This window comes from Podarcis gaigeae (genome assembly GCF_964106915.1).
Source record: "Podarcis gaigeae genome assembly, chromosome: 13".
In the NCBI taxonomy this organism is placed as follows: domain Eukaryota; kingdom Metazoa; phylum Chordata; class Lepidosauria; order Squamata; family Lacertidae; genus Podarcis; species Podarcis gaigeae.
In genome coordinates, this window is record NC_139689.1 from 17,353,112 (window position 1) to 17,375,886 (window position 22,775).

The 22,775-nt window shown below is 48.3% G+C and overlaps 1 protein-coding gene across 2 annotated transcripts; it reads right to left on the reverse strand.

Annotated features, from left to right (window-relative positions):
• Positions 1-570: 570 nt before the first annotated feature.
• MMP25 (matrix metallopeptidase 25) lies at positions 571-22,441 on the reverse strand. 2 transcript variants are annotated; one of them, XM_083707428.1, is made up of 10 exons: positions 21,948-22,441; positions 10,623-10,755; positions 8,866-9,010; positions 8,048-8,343; positions 7,077-7,250; positions 5,904-6,006; positions 4,496-4,578; positions 3,690-3,842; positions 2,702-2,962; positions 571-1,758 (listed from the first exon to the last, which is right to left on the reverse strand). In XM_083707428.1, the coding sequence occupies exons 2-10, from the start codon at positions 10,660-10,662 to the stop codon at positions 1,511-1,513; spliced, it is 1,503 nt and encodes a 500-aa protein (XP_083563554.1). In that variant the 5' UTR covers positions 10,663-10,755; positions 21,948-22,441; the 3' UTR covers positions 571-1,510. The 2 variants fall into 2 exon arrangements, with proteins under 2 accessions (XP_083563554.1, XP_083563553.1); XM_083707427.1 differs by lacking the exon at positions 21,948-22,441 and adding an exon at positions 19,924-20,093.
• Between the last annotated feature and the right edge of the window lie 334 nt (positions 22,442-22,775).

Below are 22,775 nucleotides of genomic sequence, written 5' to 3' on the forward strand. Positions count from 1 at the left end.
CTTGTGTTGACATCTTCCTGTAATTTTGGTGCACCCTGTGCACCAAACAGCTGCAGTTTTCATAGAATTTCAGAGGAACCTGATTTTCCTTCCTGCCTACCAAATTTCTAAATAGTTTAATTAATATATAATTTTCTAAGGACTCCTGAACTTAAAGAGAGCCAGCAGTGGCTTAAGTGTTGGACTAAGACCAAGGAGACTCGGCTTCTGTTTGGCCACAAACCTTACTCTGCTTCTAGCTAGCCAACTTTGCAGGGTTGCTGTGAGGATAAAGGGTAGGCAGGCCATGTATGCAGCTTTTGACTTCCTTGGATAGGGCAAAAATAATTTTGAAAATTAATGTATTATTAGGTGGTAGCTGTTCCCTGCTATCGAGCTCCTTCCCGGGGGAATAAAGGAAAGGAAACCAGCAGCTTTCTCTCCTATAGTACTTGGGGGGAGTTCTGGAAGTTAACTTGGCTCCCTGCAACCCCTGATTTAGATCAGGGGTGCCCTCCAGATATTGTTGACCAGAACCCCTCTTCTTTCAATCCCAGGCGAATGAAGCTGTATAAAAATAAGAGTCAGGTGTGTTTTTAAAAGATTTTATTATAAAAATGGAGGCCAAGGCACACCTGTTTACATGACCCCTCGTCGCCAATTCCAAATTTTAAATCACCCCATAACTTAATCACCTTTGTTATATTCTCTTGGCATCGGCTCTGAGAAGGGAGAGGGAGGTTTTTCGAATGCGTACATTGCTGCTCTGATTTGTGTTTTGTGCCACAAGTTTGCATGTGGCTACTGTCACAGTGTGGGCAAGCGCCACCTAGAAAGAAGGCCTTCTCTGGTGATGTATTTGCAGAAAAAAAGGCACATCTCTCCCCCCCCCCCCCCGGCCTTGTCATAAAGCGCATCTTCTCACTAATCCCACTCACCTATCTCTATGTGCATGAAAACACCTTAAGTGCCAGGTCTGCGCTTAATCCCTGATTTAAGATGATGATTAAGCCCTCCTTATGTCTCCCACTGTGGGAAGGCAAGGAAGGGGCATCGCCAGATCGATGGGGATAACTGAGGCTAGATGGAGGATTTAAATTGGGCATTGATCCCCAATCCAGGCTTGCGTGAAGTAATGATTTTTTAAAAGGAGAGTGCCTCTGAACAGGTACAGAGTGCATTTCCTTCACCCCTGAGAAATCAGACCGTCGCCACATACCTGGGACTAGGGGGAAGAGTTTTCAGGTCAGTGGGTGTGGCCTGCAAGCAGTCTTAGCACCTATTTTTTTAATATAACAAACCAACAACTAAGCATGGAATTGAGGGATGTGGGGAGGAGTAGAGAAGGGCCAAGCAGGTTGGAAGGGGCGAGAGCACCATCGAAGGCGGGTGGGTGGGGAAGGAAGGGAAAGCTTTGGCTCTGAGACTGTTCCTGGGGAGGGACACCACATTCCCTTCCCAGCAGGTCCCTTCCTTTGGGTATTATAAAGTGCATTAGTCTTTCAATACTTTGATAGCTGCCCAAGGGAGGTCAGCAGCCCACAGCCCAAAGGAAGGCCAGGATCCCGAAGGCCAAGACAGGGGCTGCCTTTGGGGCCGCTCCCCCACAGATGCACATCCCCTTCTCTGGCCCCTGCCGTGGGGACGGAGGGGGGGACGTGGCAGGGCCCTCGCAGTGCAGCCAGTGATGGGAAATGAAGCGCGGGTAGCCGGCGTCGGACTCCACGCTGCCACCAGTGAACTTCCAGAACTGGGTGTCCTTGAAGAAGTAAGTGTCGCCTGCAGGTGAAGAGAGAGAGACAAAGGCAAAGCTGAGAATGGAGGGAACAGGTTGAGACGCAAGCAGAGAGTTATGCCTATGGCCAGCTGGGGGAGCCAGAGAGGCGCCGTCTGCACTTATATACATGCAAAGTATGATGCCAGAATGGTCATGGCTCCCCACCCCCCCACAAAGAATTCTGGGAACTGTAGTTTGTAAAGGGTGCTGAGAGTTGTTAGGAGTCTGCCTATTCGCCTCACAGACATAGATGTCAACGTTTCCCTTTTTTAAAGGGAAATTCCCTTATTCTGAATAGGATTCCTCGCAAGAAAAGGGAAAAGTTGACAGCTATGCTCACAGAGTACAGTTCCCAAAGTGGTTTTTTTTTTTAATTAATAAATTTTATTTAAGATTCAACAATGATAATAAATCAACAATAACTAACACATCAACTAGTCCCTTTTCTCAGGGAAATGCAGCTCTGTGAGTTCAATAGGGGACTCCCAATGATTTTTTTTAAATAAAAAAATTAATTAAACAACTTTAAACATATCAGACTTCCCATGTGTAGGTGCTGGCTGTTCTGGTTTTTGTGTTTCCTCTCTGCACACACAAAGCAATATACTCCCAAGGCCTCCATTTCCATAACATTTCTGGCTACAGGCCTAATGGGCACATGGGCCTCTTCTAGAACAAACAGCCTCTTCTAGAACTGGTTACATTAGAATGGTAGGCTTTCCTTAATTACCCTGGAAAGTTAAGAGTTCCCCATTACACAACCATTTCCTTCTGTTAGCGACAGTCAGGGCAGTTAAGAAACTGTGGTCTAATTTTTATTTGCAAAGCTGTCCAACGAAAAAAGTATACCTTCCTCACCCCTGCAATTATTGTCAGGGAAACCACAGCCAGGAACGGACACATTTGATACTTTCCGAAAGGGAGTCGGTTTCAACGGAAACATACCCTCGTTCCAGCTTGTGATATCATCCAGGTCATTAGGTACTCCTTTCCAAAGGCTGACAGGCTTGGGGTATCCCTGTTCCACCCGACCCATCCGATCATCATAGCGCCAGTACTGGTCCTTTTCAAAGAGGTACGTCTTGCCATTGTGAGGCCACACAAAAACGGCACCCACAACAGTGCGGGGAGGGAGGCCAAGATCGGACACAGGACGGGGGTAGCCCGGGTTCACCTGAGTGTTAGTGAAAACCCAGAAGTGGGACCCTGCAGAGAAGGAAGAATGAATGAGGAAGAAAAAGGATCCATTACCAGAAGAGATTCTAGCAGCCTTTATGTGAAGGATTTCCACAGAGCACAGACTATTTGTATCCTACACTCCCACTTTCCTCTCTAGTCCAGACTCCCCAAAGTATTGCTTACATCACAGTCAGACACAGTGAATTAACTGGATCTAATAGTCAAGGCTAAATAGACATTCATATTCTTTACTAACTGAATTCGGCTTGGAAGCATCTGAGGTTGGGGGTGTGTATTAAAAACACAGTCGCTTTTGATTTATAGTTTTCAACAGTGTAAAAGCAAGGACCGCTAAAAGCGTAAGTATGTCAGACCTTACGGCCTAGCGCACATTTTAATACATACGCAATGTTCAAATAAAATTAGAAATGGTTTGAAAAGGGAAGTTTCTTCACAAGATTTCAGCTCCCAGGATGTTGTACATTTGCACCCTAGAGAGGTTGTTGTTAGTCTGCATGCATATGCCACCACTCAGAATTGCAAGTTCAGCCTCCTTGCTGCTGCAGGTGAATACTTAAGATTTCACATTGCTTGGATTCCTGCAGCTGGATCCAGGAAACCTCCCAATTCCCAGGGTTCCAGAAAAAAATCCTAAAGGGAAGTTCATTCTCCCAGTTATCACCCTTCTTTAAATATTCGACTGCACTCTACTTCCAAAGAGACCAGAAGCCCCGTCTTCCATTGTCACACTCACCAATGAAGAACACAATTTGGCTGTCATTGGCCCGTTCATAGGCAGCATCAATGGCCTTGAAATCCTGGGGGAGCCCGTTCCAAAACCGCAGCGTCTGCGCCGGCTCTAGGGAAACCAGGTGCTGGCTTGGTTGCAGCCTCCAGAAGTGTTTTTCTGCGAAAAGGGTTATATAGGGTGCTATTAGCCAGCTCAGAAACCAAATAACAGTTGCCTGAACCCACTGTTTGAAAACTCCAGAAGGCAAACAACATGCCACAGAAAACTTTACAAATGCCAATCAGAGAATTGTTCTTTTGCAAGGAGGTGGCAGAGGGGAAAGTGTGTTCAAAGAGCACAATTATATGATCATTGGAGCACCAGAAGCTCCCTTCTGTGGCTGAGTCAGACCAAGGGGGTCTATCTAGCTGTCTACACTGGCTGGCAGCAGCTGTCCAGAATTTCCGGTGGGGTTCTTTACCTGGAGACTGCACCAGGGACTACTTGCCAAGCAGATCATAGAGATATGGCTCTTCTCAAAGTAACCTGTGCAACCATTCGCTGCGTTTAAAAAGTCATTATTATTGGTGGCTGCTGGAAAAGAATCCCGCCTCCCATCAAACTAGCAGGAAATGGTCGCACCGCAATTCTTATGCACATGGAGTCCTTTGGATAAGAGAAGGATATGTTGCCCTGCAGGTCCAGTGGGCCAAATTACGTGTGAGTCTGGAAATCAAAGATTTGTTCTCCCAGCAAAAAGTTCGGGTGCCCCCTGCCCGCTCCCAAGCCAGCTAATCTGGAGTATGGGGGGGGGGGGTTGCTTTACTTACTTTTGAAGAAGAAAACTTCCCCACGAATGTTGGCGATAGCATCAAACCGGGCCTCACAGCGATCAGGTGATGGTGGACGTGGCCTGAAAGGGGGGGGGGGGAGCTCAGGATTGCTGCTAACAGGATTTGTGAGATCAAGATCTGGCTGGTTCTTACCCTATATTATTCTACGCATTCATCGCTTTTGAACAAAGAGTCTCAAAGCAACTTTAAACTACCCAACTGGTTATTTAACACTGCAGCCCACACCCAAAACAGTACAGACAACTCTTCCTATTCCCCTCGCAGCCTCTCCTTGATTTTTTTGCCCATGTGTCTGCTCAAGTCTGAGTCCCAAGTCTGGCTCCCAGCTTCATGCAGCTCCTCTTGTTCCTGGGACCAGTTTGAGGCTCCCCCATTGAACAGACTGACCCCAGTCTAGCAGATCACAAAGGCCTGCAACAGACCTTTGTGTTTCACAACTCGGCTATCAGGATGTGCTCTGGCATTTCAGTTTCTTTCAGCTCTCCCCATTTCCCAGTTTACCTTTATATCCCCTGAACCCCCTCCTTGCATGATGCCCACTTACCACTTTAGCAAAAGTGGACTGTACAAATAGGCTAGCTGGCCTTGAAGGTACTAATAGATTCTTTGTTTCTCCCCTGCCCCACCCACCCCTGGAACTAACATGACTCCTCTGGAATTTCAAGCGGACCTGTTGTGACATCACAGAAGCTCGGCCAATGACTATAGAGGGTCACCAATAAGCAACACTGCAGTGTTTAGGTTCCCTTTTCCTCTTATGAACCTTGTCAGCTAGGTTGTTCATATGCTCCCAAATACACAAAAAGGGGAACTGAAAGCAAGAGAAAAACAAAACAGCTTCCTCAAGGCAAGAGTGCTCATTACGGAGCTGGAATTTAAGCCTAGAAAGACCCAGATTAAGGTGCACCAGTGTAGCTGTTGGCCTATGTTGGATCTCATCAGGAAGTACTGATAGGATATTGGGCTCTGGGGGCCTGAAAGAATCCAGCCAAGTTTTCCCCATCTCCTGCTTTCAGTCACCAGATCCCATCTTCACTCTCTGACCTGAATGGCTGTTCATCTCCTGTCAGTTGCCCTGGTGTACCCAAAGCTGTCAGCCAGTCTGCTAAGACAACCCAAAGAAAACTTTGCTGTTGACTAGGTTTTTTTTGTTTTTCTGGGTTTCTGTGCCATAGCTAGTCCGTATTCCCTCACAGTCAATTTAGCTCCAACGCCTACAGCAGGGGTAGCCCAGGTAGTACCTTCCAGATGTTTTGGACTATGACTCCCATCAACCCCACTCTGTATAGCTCATGGGGTCCAGGATGCTGTGGGCTATAGGCCAGCAACATCTGGAAGTACCCACTTCTTGTGGAGTTTCCATATGATAAGGAAGGATACTCACCCTTGCGTGGGTCTGTCGGGTGGCAGGTCAGGGATTGGAAGGTCTGTGGGGACTGGAAATTTTGGGATATCGGAATCTGGGTATGAACCTGACGGACGCTTACCTGCAGGCAATTTTAAAAAATGGGGGGTGGGGGGGGGACGAGTCAGGAAAAAACATGAAACATGCATCCAAGCACAAGGTGTTCTCTGACATGGGAGAGAACGGAAGAGACAATATGTATGTATTCAGAAGGATGATGAAACAGAGAAATTGAGATACTCTTTCTAGAGGCAAAGTATAGATGGCCTTGCCTCACCTTATGCAACTCTATGACAAGATGTCAAAAATAGACGCTTACAAGAAAATGAAGCAAGCAGTGACATTATGAAAGAAAAAGCAGAAACTGAGAAGGAAAAAGGAGGACGACCCAAAAGGGGTGGCGTGTGCAGAGATGCGGAGAAATCTGTGCCCAAGAAACACCTGCTGTGCTATCTGAGGTCACCTTTGTGCCTGAACTCAGTGGATGATGTAGGCCTCCCCGTCTCCGCTTTGGAAGGGGACCAGATTCTTGTGGCTGCTGAATAAGTTTGCTAGGTCAGCCTTGTATTTCAGCCAGTGGCGTAGCGTGGGGGGTGCAGGGGGGGCCGGCCGCACCGGGCGCAACGTATGGGGGTTAGGGTTAGGGGGCGCAAATCCATGGGTTAGGGGGCACAAACTACTTGCCTTGCCCCGGGTGCTGACAACCCACGCTACGCCACTGATTTCAGCAGTCACCTGGTCAGTATAGGCAGGTAGGAATTCTATGCAGGCGATTGAGCTGGTTTGACAGAGGAGGGGCGAAGTGCTCCTTCCCTCCTCTGCTAAGCTCGCTCACTTACAAAGCTGATCTAGGCCTTTAACCAGCCAGTGTGGAATTTACAGCTCCTGCTCTCTCAGTAGGTTATTAAGGGCAGGGTGTTGGCAAATCAAGCTGGCAACTTTTGCCAAGGCTGCACTGGGTGTATTTTACTGCACCCTGATTGCCAGGTGTGTGTGTGTGTGTGTGTGTGTGTGTGTTGGGGGGTGTTATAAAAGGATACAGAAAGGAAGGAAGGAAGGAACAGGATGTGATCGGAGGAAGGAGAAGAAACGCTGGCCATCGAGATGGGAAGACAGCAGATGAAAACAGGAGGGGATTGGCTAGTCTCTCACCATAGAGTTGTTCAATCCCCATGGCATCATCCTGTGGCAGCTGGTAGAACTCAGGCGACCCAACAGGTCCCTGGTAATAGGGCATCATGATCGATTCCTTGATGGAAGAATGAGACAGCCCCAAGGCGTGGCCAAATTCGTGAACTGCTACGGCAAAGAGATCTGTGCCTCGACCTGATATCAGGAGAAAAGGGAAAGGTTACCCATGGGCTTGGCTTCTTCTCCCTGCCAGCCTCTCCAATCAGGTGTTTTATTGTGGTGTATTCCTCAGCACATCAGCGAAGGGTTTGTTCTGCTTTTGTTTGTGCTGCGATGTATCCCCAATGCTTCCCCATTCTTGCTATCCAGAGGGAGCTACAGCGCAACAAAAGCGGGGCCAAAAAAATACGCCAAAGCATTTGCAGTGTGATTTCAGCAGGAAGTTACTGGAATGAAAGGGTGCAACAGTCCCATAGCTTTTGCGGGTGCAAATGGTATCGAAAGCCGGAACAGTGTCTGACTTCCTAGCAGTCTTAAGCATATCCAGTGCCGTGGTGCAAAACTCCCTCCGGCGCCCCCCCCCCCCAGTTTCCCAGAGTTGCCCACCTTTTTTTAGGGAGGACGGCACTGCCGGCGGGGCTGAAGAAGGGTAGCTTCTCCGGCGGGAAAGAGACAGAGGCTGGACACGGCGCCTCCTGCCTCAGCCGGCAGCTTCATGCTGTGGTGGCCACGGCAAACAAAGGCTCTGGGCGTGGCGCTGCTTTGGCGCAGCATGGCGGAGGCGGGTGAGGGCGGCAAGCTGATGCCAGGAGGTGTTGTATCCAGCCTCCACCTCTTCCCTGGTGCCCTCCAGAACTTGGTGCCCTGGCGCCCCGCGCCACTAGCTTGTATGGGTAAGACGCCCCTGCCTCCTAGATCGCAACACGAGTGCAAATCATCATGAAAACACACAACTAAAAGGATGTCTGGAGGGACCCTGATTCTGAAGGTACCTGGATACTTGTTGTCCGGGTCATGTATCCATGTCTCTTCATCATCGAAATGAGTGTCGCCAGAAATGGGGTGTTCCCCGGGGAAAAAGGCGTGGGCCAGGGTGCCTCCAGGCCCATCGAAAGGGTAGCTGTCTTCGTGATAGGAGCGGCTGAAGTCCACCACGATGTCAGCTTGCCCAGAAGTCTCCTCTCGGAAGGTCAAAGCTGAGGAGCGGCTCCAGGCCCGGAAGGCGAGGGAAATGAGCTCTCGGACTTTATAGGGGGGCAACTGGGAGGCGCGGGGGAAGGAACGGATGCTGCCGTGGGAAAATGAAAAACGAGGGAATAAGGGAAAGGAAGGCAACAGACTGACAGGGTTGTGAGCAAAAAGATGGAACCCTGGGTTCTATCCAATGTTGTACCTACCCAGAAGAGATCCATTGGAAATGAGAGGTATGACTAACTTAGGCCCATTAATTTCAGAGGGCCTTCTCTTAGTTGGATGCAACCCATAAAGTGAGGGTGAAGAGTCTTTGGCCTTCCAGCTGTTGCTGAACTACAACTCCCATCAGCCCTAGCAAGCATGGCCAAGGGGTAAAGAGGATGGGAATTGTAGTTCGGCATCTTCTAGCGGGCCAAAGATTCCTGACACCTGCCCAAAAAAGGTAAGAAAACGACAGGATGTCTAGAATAAATTAAAAATAGTGGGAAATGGAAACAAATCGTTTATAGCAACGCAAACCAACACCATTAAAACATTTTAGTGCAAAACCACAGGAAGAAAAGAGTAACAGGAAGTGAGATGTGGTTTTACCCACTCAACCCCACCCTCTGCTTACTGCCATGTCAGGCTGGTCTTTGTCCACACACTGTCGCTGAGAGCATAGCGTCTCCTCCTGCGCCGGCGACGCATCAACTCCGAGGTGCCAATAATGTCAGGAAGGGAACAGCGAGGGTGGGTCATCATGTCCAAGGTCTTCTGGTCTGCAAAGAAGAGGAACGTCGGCCACATCCACACCATGCTCTTAAAGCAAGCAGAAAACGTCTCGGACCTGCGCTTTCTTAGCACACAAAAAGCAGAAGTGTGGACGAGCCCCAAGACTCAGCTAAGATTTTATGGCTGTTGGATCGGTTTCGCCCAAACCTTTCTTGCCCAACCACTTGGAGCTCTCCAGGGTGCTGCCCACCTCTCTTGCTCGCTTTGGAGGTTTTGACCCCTGCTTTGCCTGATGTTCCCTACCTGGACCTGGGCTACACCTTGCCTTCTAGAACCTGCCATGACTTTGCTTCCTGGATCTGCAAGTAGTGGCCTGTCGTCCCTGGATTCTGGGCCTAGCACATGCCCCCACTGAAGCTAGAACCCTGCCCTCCAGCTGAGACCAGCTGTGCTCCAGGATTCAACTTGGAGCACCGGGCGTACTCCTGAGGAGCCCTGCTAAGGTCCCAAATGCATCTTTTCTGCAGGTGACTACATTGACTACACTGCTTTGGGCCCAACATCCCATAGATGATGATGATGATGATGATGATGATATAATAATAATAATAATAATAATAATAATAATAATAATAATAATAATAATTTATTTATATTCCACCCTCCCCAGCCAAAGCCGGGCTCAGGGCGGCTAACAACAGTAAAGTAATACAGCATTTTAAATCAATTCATTCTAAAATCAGTTCAAAATCAAATTAATGGCAACCATTGGGCCAGAGTTCTGTGAGGATTGCGAAAGGAGGGGGTCAAGCTGTGCCCTGACCAAAGGCCTGGTGGAACAGCTCTGTCTTGCAGGGCCTGCAGAAACATGTCAAGCCCCGCAGGGCCCTTGTCTCTTGTGACAGAGAGTTCCACCAGATCGGAGCCACAGCCGAAAAAGCCCTGGCTCTGGTTGAGGCCAGCCTAACCTCCCTGTGGCCTGGGACCTCCAAGATGTTTTTGTTTGAAGACCGTAAGGTCCTCCGTGGGACATGCCAGTTGACTCCTTACCTCTCTCGCCCTGACCTAGCCACTGTGATCCACGCGGCAGTCACCTCCAGACCTGATTATTGTAACTCGCTCTACATGGGGCTGCCCTTGAGACTGACCCAGAAACTCTAGCGGGTGCAGAATGCCGCGGCGAGACTCCTTACGGGGTCCTCGATGCGGGATCACATTCACCCAGTGCTATACCAGCTGCACTGGCTCCCGGTAGAGTACAGGATCAGGTTTAAGGTGCTGTTTTTAACGTTTAAAGCCCTATACGGCCTAGGACCCTCGTACCTATGGGACCGCCTCTCCTGGGTGAGGAACCTTTTCAGCCTGACATGCCCCTGTCAAACTTTAAGAGTTGCATATGGGCTCCGACCACATGGATCATAATGGAAAACATGACAGACAGCTGCGAACTGGCTACGTGTCGTATGAGACAGGCCCTCACTGCGGAGGCAAGAGCAATCTACCCACGCTTAGAGACGTTTTTACTTACACTTTCCCTGGTGTGAAAGGCTGAGATCTGACACCCAAGAGACCTGCCAGAAAGAGAAATGGCAACACATCCCAACCAACACTGGGGGTGGGGAGAAGGTGTAACCAGATTCACGTTCTCCCAGTACATACCCATTGTCCCGGTCACAGGCAGTCCTGCAAATCTTTGCATTGTTCTGATGGCGCTTTTCAGTTCATCTGGGCTTTGAAGGCGAGCTGCCCTTGGGTCTGGTTGAGGGAGGTAGCCGTAGCGGGTTAACCACTCCTGCGAGGACATAATTAGTGGGGGTTTGTTAGTCATTAGGTGGACTTCCTGGGAACTCTTGGAACTGTGAGAGGAACTGAGGAACTCTCAACATCCTTGACAAACTGCACTTCCCATGATCCTTTGGGGGAAACCATGACTGTACAAAGTGCTATGATACCTGTTCTGATGTACAGTGCAGATGGGGCAATACTCGGAACACCCCATTTTTAAAAACTCTTGCTACCTTTTGGCAGCTGTTTGGTAGATTTGGGGGTTTGAGTGAAAAAAGCAAAGTTGATCAAACACACCTGAAGTCTTGTTATGTCCCTGCTCAGGGCTTTGCCTAAAAACACAAGTGAACACATGATACTTGGGCATGCAGCCTGCTCTTTAGACTGTTCTGCAAAGATCTGAGGAAGGTTCCTAAGTGCCTTCTGCTCAGCATGCTTAGGAACCTCCCTGTGCCTCATAAGACATAACTCTCTTAGAAATCCTTTGCAGACCTTGGTGTTCAATGTGCCCAAGGTCTAAAGAGGAGTCTGCACTCCTGTGGCTGCTGGGGAATGGGACTTGAGTGTGTATCCCTGACCCCATCTGCGACTTTCAGCCGTCTGTCTTCAAGTGAATGCAGGATCAGAGCTAAAAAAACAAAACAAAAACCCATCACATTCTATTCTGATTTAAAGATTGTGGAAAGCATGGATGAGGAGGACTCCCCCCCCCCCACACAATTATTTCAGTCCATGTTTGGTCTTCTAATTATTTTCTGTGACTGAGGAGGACAGATATTCTTGAGGGGATTCCCAACTTCCCCTTCCTTTCCCCTGAAGTGAGTGGTGCCTTTCTTGCTACTTGAGGGGAATTGAGAGCAAGGAAAAAGAATTTTTTACGCCTGCAGAGGCTTGGACTCTCTGAAGGGAAACAAACACACACACGCATACTGTATCTTAACTAAATAAAGAGGAAATGGCTTTTCCTTTTTAAAAGATAAAATCTTCTCCGGAAATTAGCATGCAGATAGTAGCCCCTGAGACTACCGCATGGTGAAAGAGATTGGGGGAGTCAGATATAAAGCCCCCTCCCCCGCAAGCCATCCGACTCCTCCAACCATCACCAAATTGGAACACACCTTCTGCATGCTTTAAAACCACAATTTCCCCAGGGTTCTAAATCATGTGTGTGGGGAGGGCAGCCTTCTTGCTGCCTTGCAAGGTGCTCGGCCCAGAAGTTGTCCCCACAATTTCTGCATTGCAGGGGGTTGGACTAGATGACCCTTGGGGTCCCTTCCGAATCAATGATTCTGTGGCAACAGTGGGATAGGGCTAAAGAACAGCCCTGCAGCTCCTCTCACCGCACCTGATTCCTTCACCTATTCTGAATAAAGGCGCCAAGCTTTCCTTCCTCTTCTGGCATATCTGAACTACAAAGATATGTATTAGTCTGGGACCAGCTTCATGCCCAAGGCTTTGCCCAAAGTATCTTGGAAATGGCAGCATGTGATTAATGAGCTGCAGGAAGAAGGCAGTTTCAGCAAACGCCGGCATGCACCTTAAATCAGCCAGCCAGGTAGGCACTCCATAATGCCCTTTATTTTACAGGCAGTCGGTGAAGGATGGCGAGAGAGAGAGAGAGAGAGAGAGAGAGAGAAAGAAAGGAAGGAAGGGACGAACATAAGAGCAGGAGAAAGAGTGGAAGAAATGAGCTAGCCAATGAAACCAACTGCCAGGAGATCCCAAACAGACAAAAGGACAGTTCTTCTTTCCCCAGGACATTATTATATTTACTATTTTTGGAACTTGCTGTCACAAGATTGTGGTGATGACCCCTTTCAAAGAGGACTAAACAAACTCACAGAAGATAGGTTTATAAATGGCTACTAGTCATGATGGCTAGGTACATGGGGCCAGCGTGGTGCCCAGAGGCACCCACGAGGCTCAGAGATAGTGTGACTCTGAGTATGAATTGCTGGGGCTTAACAGGGCAAGAGGCCTGCTCGCTTGCTTGTGGGGATACAGGATGCTGGGCTAGACGCTTTGCCCCCTTGTTGCACCTCCTTAGAGCACACACCGAAATTAATGGACTGAGGATAGTCATGCCCTTTGATTTAAATGGCCCTTCTCTGAGGAGAACTATAACACTGGGTACAACCCACAGTCTGCTCCAGCAAGGTTGTTCTTCAATTCTCAAAGAAAATTGTGGAAATGGCAGGCGTGAGACAGGGAGCTGGACACTTGACCAGCTTCCAAACTCTTGCAGCTTCCTAAAGGTAAAGGTAAAGGACCCCTGGACGGTTAAGTCCAGTCAAAGGTGACTCTGGGGTTGCGGCGATAATCTCGCTTTCAGGCTGAGGGGGCCAGCGTTTGTCAACAGACAGCTTTCAGGGACAAGTGGCCAGCATGACTAAACAGCTTCGGGAACAACGGAACACCGTGACGGAAACCAGAGCACACGGAAACGCCATTTACCTTCCCGCCACAGTGGTACCTATTTATCTACTTGCGCTGGCGTGCTTTCGAACTGCTGGGTTTTCAGGAGCTGGGACAGAGCAACGGGAGCTCACTCTGTTGTGGGGATTCGAACTGCCAACCTTCCGATCAGCAAGCTCAAGAGGCTCAGTGGTTTAGACCACAGCGCCACCCACGTCCCATGAAGCTTCCTAGGCTGTGTACACACTGTACCTATAAAGTACATTTGAGGTATGTTCTTTGTCCTCAAAGAATTCTGGGCACCTGTGGTTAACCCCTCGCAGCCTTGCAGTTCCCAGAAACCCTCAACAAACTACAGTGCCCACAATGCTTTGGGGGAAAGAATGTGCCTTAAAGGCATACACTTGTGTATGTAGCCTTTGTTCTGTGGTTTCCCTGAGGAAATGGAGGTCTCAAGGGGCTCTCAAGCCTCTATATGAATGCATGTGTATAAACTTAGTGAATGTGCCAAGAGTGTCCCTCGAGGAAGCTTTTCACTGCGGCTCTCAGAGTTCAAAACAAACTTTTAATCGCATAATTTGTCTCGTGGGCCTCTAAGAATGGATTTAGTTGAAGGTGTTGAGAGTATCTATTATGTTTTGCATGTTTATAGGGACTCTAATGCTTTGTATCCAAACTGGCTTTTGATGAAGTTTTCCTACAATGGGCTTCATGATCTGTCAAGCTTGTCTAAGTCTGTGCATACACACACACACACTCTGCTAGATACAGTATATATATAACAAGGAAAGGCTGGAGCCACACTGTAGTTTGTGTGGTTGCCAAACTCCATCACGATGGGAGAACGGCAGGCATGTGAGCGAGCGAACAGCATGGGTGGCAGATGGTCCAGGCAAGCTGTTTAATGGAGGGGAGAGGCACTTTGCAGAGCGCTTTGCCAAACCTCACTGTCGAGTGTGTCCCCTTCTCAGTTAAACGCTGCTGCCGTGAAGTTTAATGAAGGAGGGAGGTGCTTCAGAAAACCTGCTCTCTGAAAGTGGCTCTGCTCATCCTTAAAAAAGGCTCGAGGCCAGCAATATCAACATTCCATTGTCTTTCCTGGCATGGTCCTGAGCAGTTTCTCCCAGAAAACCTGCTCTTTAGCGCTAAATCGGAACAAACAGCAATCCATGGGAAACCCGTTTTGTTTCCATTCAGCGCTAAACCGCAGGTTTCCCAGGGAAAAGTAGCACGGCAAACAGGGATGTGGATAAGCCCATGGTATAAATTCAATACCTGACCCAGGTTTTCTGGGGCAAGTCTGCACAGAAAGCCTAAACTAATGGTGATGGCTTGCTGAACCCGTGCCCCTTGTTCACACAAGGAGCAAGTGATGTGATAACTGCTCTGGAATTGCACACCACTTCTGCCTGCTGTGGGACAGGGAGAGGATTCATGGATACACACAACAGAATGAAGCTTTCTTTTGTTTTCAGTTTGAAAGTTTGGGGGGGGGTTGTTTTTGTTTTTACTATATTGTGCATGCAAGGTTTATACAAGCTTTTGCTGCCTTTCAATATTAGCTGCCTACCCCATGGAAAGGTAATCTAGAAATATCGATATGCATAAACAAATCACAAGCAAGCAAACGCTGTCCTGTCCACAATGACATGCCCGCCAACATGTCATCGTGGAAAACCGGAATGCATGTCTCCTGGGATGTGCTCCTTGTGCAAGTCACGTGACCTGCGCAAGATTGTGGCCCCAAAACGGGATGTCCCAATTTAATCAGAGCAGTTGAGGGGTATGCAATGACTGGCAGTGGCTTTCTAGGGCAGGGGTCAGCAAACTAAGGCCCTGGGGCCGGATCCGGCCCAATCACCTTCTCAATCTGGCCCGCGGATGGCCTGGGAATCAGCGTGTTTTTACATGAGTAGAATGTGTCCTTTTATTTAAAATGCATCTCTGGGTTATTTGTGGGGCATAGGAATTGGTTCATTTCCCCCCTCAAAATATAGTCCGGCCCCCCACAAGGGCTGAGGGACAGTGGATCGGCCCCCTGCTCTAGGGTATCAGACTTGGGTCTCTCCTGGAGAAATCAGGGGTTGAACCTTGAATATTTTGCAAGGCTCTGTCACTGAGCTCCAGCCCTTGGAGGAAGAGTGATGGGAAAGGAAAGCCTTCTTCTCAACACTCTGCTGTCAGTCTGAGCTGACCGCACAAGGCTAAATGAATGGACAGCCTGCCTGGCTTGGTGTAAGGCTGTTTCCTACGTAGTCCTAGAAGGGGATGCTGCAAAGACTGAGTGCTGATCTCATGGGGGAGAGCTCCCAGCAACATCCTCTGGGCTGGAGGGTTGGCCTGAGTGAGCTTCACAGATTCCCGATTCACCACAGCCTCCTGCCCTCCTCAAAGGCCCCTTTGTTTCGTTCCCTGAAGGCTTCTGTGGAATCCAAGAGCCGCCCCCTAGTTTCTCTGGACCCCCATGACCTCCCCACAACCAGCCCTTTTGCACCAGTTTCCAGGATGGACCTTTCTCCTTCTGTGTATCTATCTATCTGCACAGAGGCGCGAACACACGCCCTGCTGTTTCCAGCTGGTGGGATATGGGTGAGTTGCCATTTTCTCTTAGAAAGGTCAAGCGGCTGGCGGAAATCATCTTCCCAGAGGAAGGACAAAATAGGTAGCCATGGGAACCAGTGGAAGGAGTCCAAACCGAGAGCGGCTAGATCCCCAGATCTACTAGTTGGAAGGGATCCCCCCTCTCCAAAGAAGTGGGGTGAGCATAAAAAAATGGTGCAAAGAGGAGGGAGGGTCTTATTGCCACATCCCACAACACCGCAAAACCGGCCTGAAAGTGTATTATGAATCATTTATAATAAAAGCGCTTTTGAAAATGTGCCGAACCCTCTGCAATATTAATTGTGTTCATCGTCACTAATGGAGCCCACAAGCAGGGAAAGGAGGAAATTGTTCCCCAGCAACTGGTACTGTTCAGTGGTAGACTGTCTCTGAACATGGATGCTCCATTGAGCCACAGCTGTTAGACCTGCCCTTTGCGAATTTTTCTGCTCCCCTTTTAAACCAGCAACCATCATCACATTTTGCAGCAGTTAATTTCACACGCCAATTATGCATTGTGTAAAGAAGCCAAAGAATCTTGGAGGAGGAAGAGAACAGAGCCCACCTAGTCTGTTTTGGTGTGTAAAGCTCTACCGCTAATCTAGAATATGATCCCACACAGCCAGAGATTATTGGAAGTGCAAACAGCAGAAATCATTCCGTTTGTGACTTAAGTGTTAATCCTATTGATGTTAAAGTCAAATGGTGTTGCTTAGCAACTATACAGGCATGATCCTTCCTGTATTCCGATTGGCTGTTTAGTTCTGAGGGAATTTTCCTCTATATTTGTTGTACAAGATCTGAACCAGGAAAGACAAAATCTCTTGTTCTTTTTATTATACACTATTTCTCTTTATTCTGCTCAGCAAACTGTTGTCAGGACTTTTCTCTCTAGACTGTTTGCATTATTTAAGTGGCTTTGCTAAGAGGGATTAGGCACACTGCAAAATGTAGTGGTCTGCAGGAAGGATAGCAGGAGGTTACTCAAGAAAGTGAGCCAAGCTGCATGTTGCAGGCATTAGCAGTAAAAACCCAGAGTCTCTAGCAAGTTTGATTTGGGGAAGATGGGGGAAGGGAAGTCTATTTCAATGGTCAGTTATGGCAATCACGCTCAGAACATGAGAGGCATGAGCATCCAACGGGTGCATTTTTATGTGGCCCTCAATTTTAGTTTCAGTTTTGAGTGTCTCGTGTGCTGCTTGAATGCCACAAAAAGTATTTTGAGAAAAGCACTCCTCCACAATCTGTTTAATGTGGTTTGTTCACCTGATTCATAGATGCAGGAAACCTAAATGTTGTTTGGGGGAGTCTAAACGCACCAAGTATGCCAAAAGGAAATGAATGGATATGATGCACACAGCCCCAAGCCTCCCACTATTATTCTATTATTTATTTATAAATTTACAAACCGCCCTATACCCCACAGGTCTCGGGGAGGTTCACAGATAAGATCCAACATTAAAACCACAATATATATATATATATATAAAAAATCAAAATAAAAACAACAACCCAGTAACACCCCTCCCCCAGAAAAAAAAAGATGCCACTAGAATCTTAATGGTTCACAATCCTACAGATACAAGCTTGTCTGTGCACTTGGCTCCCACTGGGACTACTCTTGGAAAAGAGGCTGACGCAGGAGAAAGATATTAAGACGGCACTGGACTTCTGAACTGATCCTGGCAGCTAGAGCCACGGCTGAGATGTTTCCACTTCATTAAAAGCCACAGAGACTTTCAAGTTTATGTCCCCACTTTTCCTGGCGAGGATCTTGTATCTTTAACAATTTACTCTGTTGAAGAGTTCTGCCTGGCACCGATCTATTCAAAATGCAGGAGTCTGCCCCCCAAATTTTGGTGGCAAACCCTTTCAATGAGCTAAACCCTGGCAACACTGGGGGAAACTGGGCCCTGGCTTTCCGTTCCAGGAAGGACAGGTGTACAGAGTGATAGTGGTGCGTTCAGGGTAGGACTTTGGGGCACAGAGGCAATGAGCAGGAAGACACCTCCCAAATTGCAAATCTGGCTTGTATTTTGGAGTAGCTCCTGGGAAAGAGCCATAGCTTATTGGCAGAGCATCTGCCTCGCTGGGGGTTGAACTTCTGCTTGCATCTGCAGGTAGAGCTGCCTGAAACCCTGGGGAGCTTCTGCCAGTCGGAGTAGACAGTACTGAGCTAGATGGACCAATGAGATGACCCAGGATAAGACACCTTCCTGCATCCCTAAGTGACACTCAAAAAAGGATATGTCCTTGAAGTTCGGAGAGTGAACGGCAATCCCACTCATGCCTTAATAGCAGAAGAACAATTATTTGGCAGCACGAGGAGTCCTATGTCTGGAAGCAACACCCTAAGGCACATTACCAGCTAAAGGGAGACCCCCTGCTCCAAATAATAAGTGCATTGCTGAACTGCAGCCCTGGGTCACAATGGTATACTGATTCATTCTAAGCAAAGCCTTCTATCCTGGGAGCAGTTTATCTAAGACAGGGGTAGGCAACCTAAGGCCCTGGGGCCAGATGCAGCCCAAACGCCTTCTCAATCCGGCCTGTGGACAGTCCAAGAATCAGCATGTTTTTACATGAGTAGAATGTGTCCTTTTATTTAAAATGCATTTCTGGGTTATTTGTGGGGCATAGGAATTTGTTCATTCCCCCCCCCCCCAAAAAAAAATATAGTCCGGCCCACCACATGGTCTGAGGGACCACGGCTGAAAATGGTTGCTGACCCCTGATCTAAGAGGATGCTAGCATTTTCTAGTCAGGTTTCTTCCAGGTGTGGGCTTATTACTGTAAAAACAGGTCATTATAATATTGAAAACAGGTCATTTGCAAAAGAACTGGCTTTTAAAATAAAAGCTTGCCAGCTTTTTCCTGGAAAGGGTCAATCCAGATTGAATGAGGCTGGGCAGGAAGAGAGGCTGGCATTTCGATGCCAATGACCGTTGTGCATGGAGAAGCATCCATCCCATAATTACCACCCATCTGAAAGCAGCCTTGTGCAGAAGCCTCTTTCGATGTGTTAGCCTAGAAGAGTGCAGGTGTCTCTGACAGTTCCTCTATCTGACTATATTATCAATTGTGCAATCCCCCCCCCCCCGCTGGATTTAGGAGTGTGAAGGGTGGGTGGCGATATCCTACCCTGCAACAGGAGCAGCGACAAGGAAATGTGATGGGCAGCTTCAGCCACCAGGACCCCTTGACTTTGTTAAGTGAGCTGATCAAGTCACAGGGACTTGGGGGTGAATCTGTGGGATGCAAAGTTAGAAAAATCTGCAGGATCCCAATGCACAGACTTATTGAGACACAGTCTGAGCACAGCAAGTGTACAGGCTCAAAGCTACAGAGGATAGCTACTCTTTGAACTTGCCTTGCATATTCAGAAAATGATTCAAAAATAAGCATATTCCAGGGGTTTGTCCCCCCCACCCCCACCCCGGGCAAAGGATGGTATGGGGGGGGTAGGGACCACTCAAAAAGGACAATTAAAGGCATCAAATGAGAAAGGACAGACAGATGGTGGCAGATCTCTCAGTTTTTCTCCAACAGAGGGCAGAGGACAGAATATACCCTTTTCCCTGGCTATAGATAAGGGGTGGGGGGACAGGATACAGAGGTCAGATTGCACATTACCAAGAGGCGAAAAATTATCCCTAGAGAACTGAGGCAGGGGACAGGAGGGAGAAAACAGGGACTAACTAAAGGGATCAATTATTTCCCAACAGCAGGCAATTTGAAACATGAAACCTCAAGGAAATGGATCGATTTTATCCCTCTTTCAGGGGCAAGAGATGAAGAGATAGGAGCTCCTCCTTCACCCCACTCCCAGAGACTTTGGGACAGAGTCCAGCTCCCACTTATTGCAAACTCCTGGGCATATTTATTTTTCCCACAAGCATCGACAAGTCCTTCCACACCCCTCTCTAATTCCAGGCACCAGCTTCTTCCCAAGGGGCTCCTGGCCAGCAGAACTCCTCCCCACCCCTGAACCCTAATGATCTCCTAGAGAATCCGCTGTCCCATCTCCTCTCTCCCCATAAACACTAGATTCTCCCCCCCCCCCAAAAAAAAAACCCTCAGGAGTCCTGACTCCTAGACCCTTACCCTAAACTCCCAGACCCCGCTCTTTCCTGAGAAAACCCAGGCATCTTGGACTCACCAGCCCTCTGGTCATCTCCTGGGTGCTAGATGGTGCTGCCCTGGTCTGGGGGAAAGTCCACAGGCAGAGAGATGCCCAGAGGAGCAGCATCTTTGCTTTCCTGTTGAGGCACTGATGCCTCCAGCTGCAGCTCTGGCCCTATACAGCAGCTCCTCTTTCCCCCGCCCCCTTCCTCTCTCACTTCTATTTCTCCACTCCTGCTGAGAAAATCCATCCCAGTCACAGAGCATCCCAGTTTCCCCCCAGGGGAAGCAGATTCAGAGGGGGATATGGAGGGAGGGGAGACAGGAACTCCTGGGTTTCCTAGAAGGGGGAGCAGGATGGGAAGTGGGGCTCTGTGGTTCTTGCAAGGTGAGTGTAGGCTACTCGGAAGAGTTACAGCAGCACAGGGTTGGAGTTAAGCAACTCTGCAGTCCTAAATACTCTGGGTCAAGGGCATAGTTGTCACCCCACTGGGAACAAGCCCCACTGAAATCAATAGGAGTAGGCATGGTTACGATTGCAATGTCCATCTTCTGCGGGTCTTCCTTCCCAGTCAACAAAAAAATTCCTTCCAGTAGCACCTTAAAGACCAACTAAGTAAGTAACCACCTCTTTAAGGTGCTACTGGAAGGAATTTTTTTGTTTTGACTATGGCAGACCAACACGGCTACCTATCTGTAACTTCTCAGTCAACATGAGACTTGAGGCTTTTCCAGCCTGGTTTTGGGGGTTGTTGTTCACAGAGAGGTTTCTGCAACATATCATTGACACGGTAAAAGTGCATAAGTGCTGGGTTTATACTGGACTGTCTACACATCATTGTGCTTTACAGTATTACTTGTTCTGACAGCTGCATATTCCCTCATTGCAACTCTATGATTCCATGATCTAGGACAGGCACGTCCAACAGGTAGATCATGAACTACCAGTAGATCACCAGACCTTGTGGTAGATCACAGCTGGATCACTGGCTCAATAACTCCCCTAAAAAAATAGGCCTTCCTTGTTCCTAAAAACCTCAACAACATTGACCTTCACCCCTAAAAACAGGGCTTTCCTTCCTAAAAAAAGCTTGACAAATTTGACCTGAACCCCCAGAAAGGAGGTAGATCACTGCCAGTTTTTAACTCTGTGAGTAGATTGCAGTCTCTTGGGAGTTGGCCACCCCTGATCTAGGACTTTTGATGCTTCCCAAAAGATACAGCATTATTGCTGTCCAGAGGGGCAATCTTGTGCTTTAGCACAAAAAATGCAAAACACTCATGTGCACATCTGTGGTATGAAAGTTACAGGATTTCAGCAGAAAGCTATGGGGCATGCCCTAGTTTTGAAAACGATGCTATACCTCCGGTTTGAAACTTTTTGCTAGCGCAAAACAATATTGAAAGCAGGGGCATGATTTACTACATTTATACCCAAGCCCTTCCTCCTGAAGGAAAACAGAAACGACAAAACATTCAGCTGACCTGACACCACCCTGAGCACAAATAATCATAAATGCAGAATAATAACAACAATAATAAGCCTGGAGGGGGCCTTATACTAAATGCTGGTTTGGTTAAATAAAAGTCAGGACACCTGGGTTCTGTTGTAGAGGAGGGGAGGAAACCGTCTAGACCAGCCTTTCACCAACTGAGTCAGATAACCAATTCACAAATTCCTGATTTCTCCCCCCACCCTCGTTATCACGCCCCCTCCCCGGTTTCGCTTTGCATCGTTTTGCAGAGGAAACTAACACATCACACTCTCACCTCCCTTTGCTCAATTTCTTCCTAAACTCGCTGTTTAATTTCCTGCTTCACACCTGGCTACCTCCTGATGGGACTCTAGGTCATCCTAATGGAGATAAGCTCAGAGGTGGGGGAGGAAGGCCGGGTCTGCAAGAATGGAAGCTGCAAGGGGTGAATGGGTTCGTGTACAAACACCGGATTTGAAAGGCAGGTGAGTCAAAAGTTGCAGGAGTTTGATCCAGCATCAGCAACTGCCCTCCAGTGACAAATATATTTTAGCACAAAGCAAAAAGGTCTTTACAAAATACTCACGTGGAAGGTTGCAGGAGGAACATTTAGAAGAACCGATTTCACCCCAGAAACAGCCGCGTTGCACTATTTGGGGAGAGGGCTCCGTCTACACAGACGCCCCGCGGATTCACACGTGCATGCAAATCGTTTTATCTCAGGGGCCGAAAACGCATGAACGGCCCGCAGTGAGAAGTACTGCGGTCTTGGAAGTGATAGAAACGCCCAGTCTGTCACCTCCTTTGGCTCTTCCCCACATTTCACGTTGCCTCCCTCGTGTAATTGAACGTGTGCACGTGGGCCACTTTCCCTTCTAGTGGGTCCTGGTAAGGCAACCTTTTCCTGAAACGCTCTCGCCTCCGGAAGGGCTGCATACGTTGTCTGTTCTGCCCTTATAGGACTTCTCCCGTCCCACCCCCCACTCCCAGTTTCACATATTGGGGCTTAGCTTTAGAAGCTGGGAAAGAGATGATGAGAAGCATGTGCAAAGTGCATGAGGGCACCCCCCCCCCGCGTGGAATTATGGGGCAGGGCTCTCAAGAAAGCTCCATCTCCGGCTGCTTTGTTTTGACTTTGGATAGGCTGCAGCCTGACAGGTCAAGTGCAAGGAGGAGTAAGCTGACGTTGCTCGGGTTACGAGGCAAAGGGGAGCCAAGCCATGGCGTCTTAGTCAAACATTAACAATGGCATTAAAAAAAGAAAAGAAATCTAATCTTGACAAAGCAAGGCAAATGAGTAAGCTAACTGCTTCCTCTTGCTCGGATGAGCCTCTTGTGTTTCCCAGAAGACATTCAGCAGATGGCCTTGGTTGTTTGTTGTTTAGGCTCCTTAGCCCTATTCAGGCATTATTCT

Excerpts from the sequence above, each read along its gene's own strand:
- MMP25 (XM_083707427.1), bottom strand. The coding sequence starts at position 20,013 with ATGCTGCTCCTCTGGGCATCTCTCTGCCTGTGGACTTTCCCCCAGACC. Across the intron at positions 9,011-10,622 it reads GCCTGTGACCGGGACAATGG|ACCAGAAGACCTTGGACATG; the intron begins GTATGTACTGGG and ends TCTTCTTTGCAG. Across the intron at positions 2,963-3,689 it reads CCAAATTGTGTTCTTCATTG|GGTCCCACTTCTGGGTTTTC; the intron begins GTGAGTGTGACA and ends CCTTCTCTGCAG.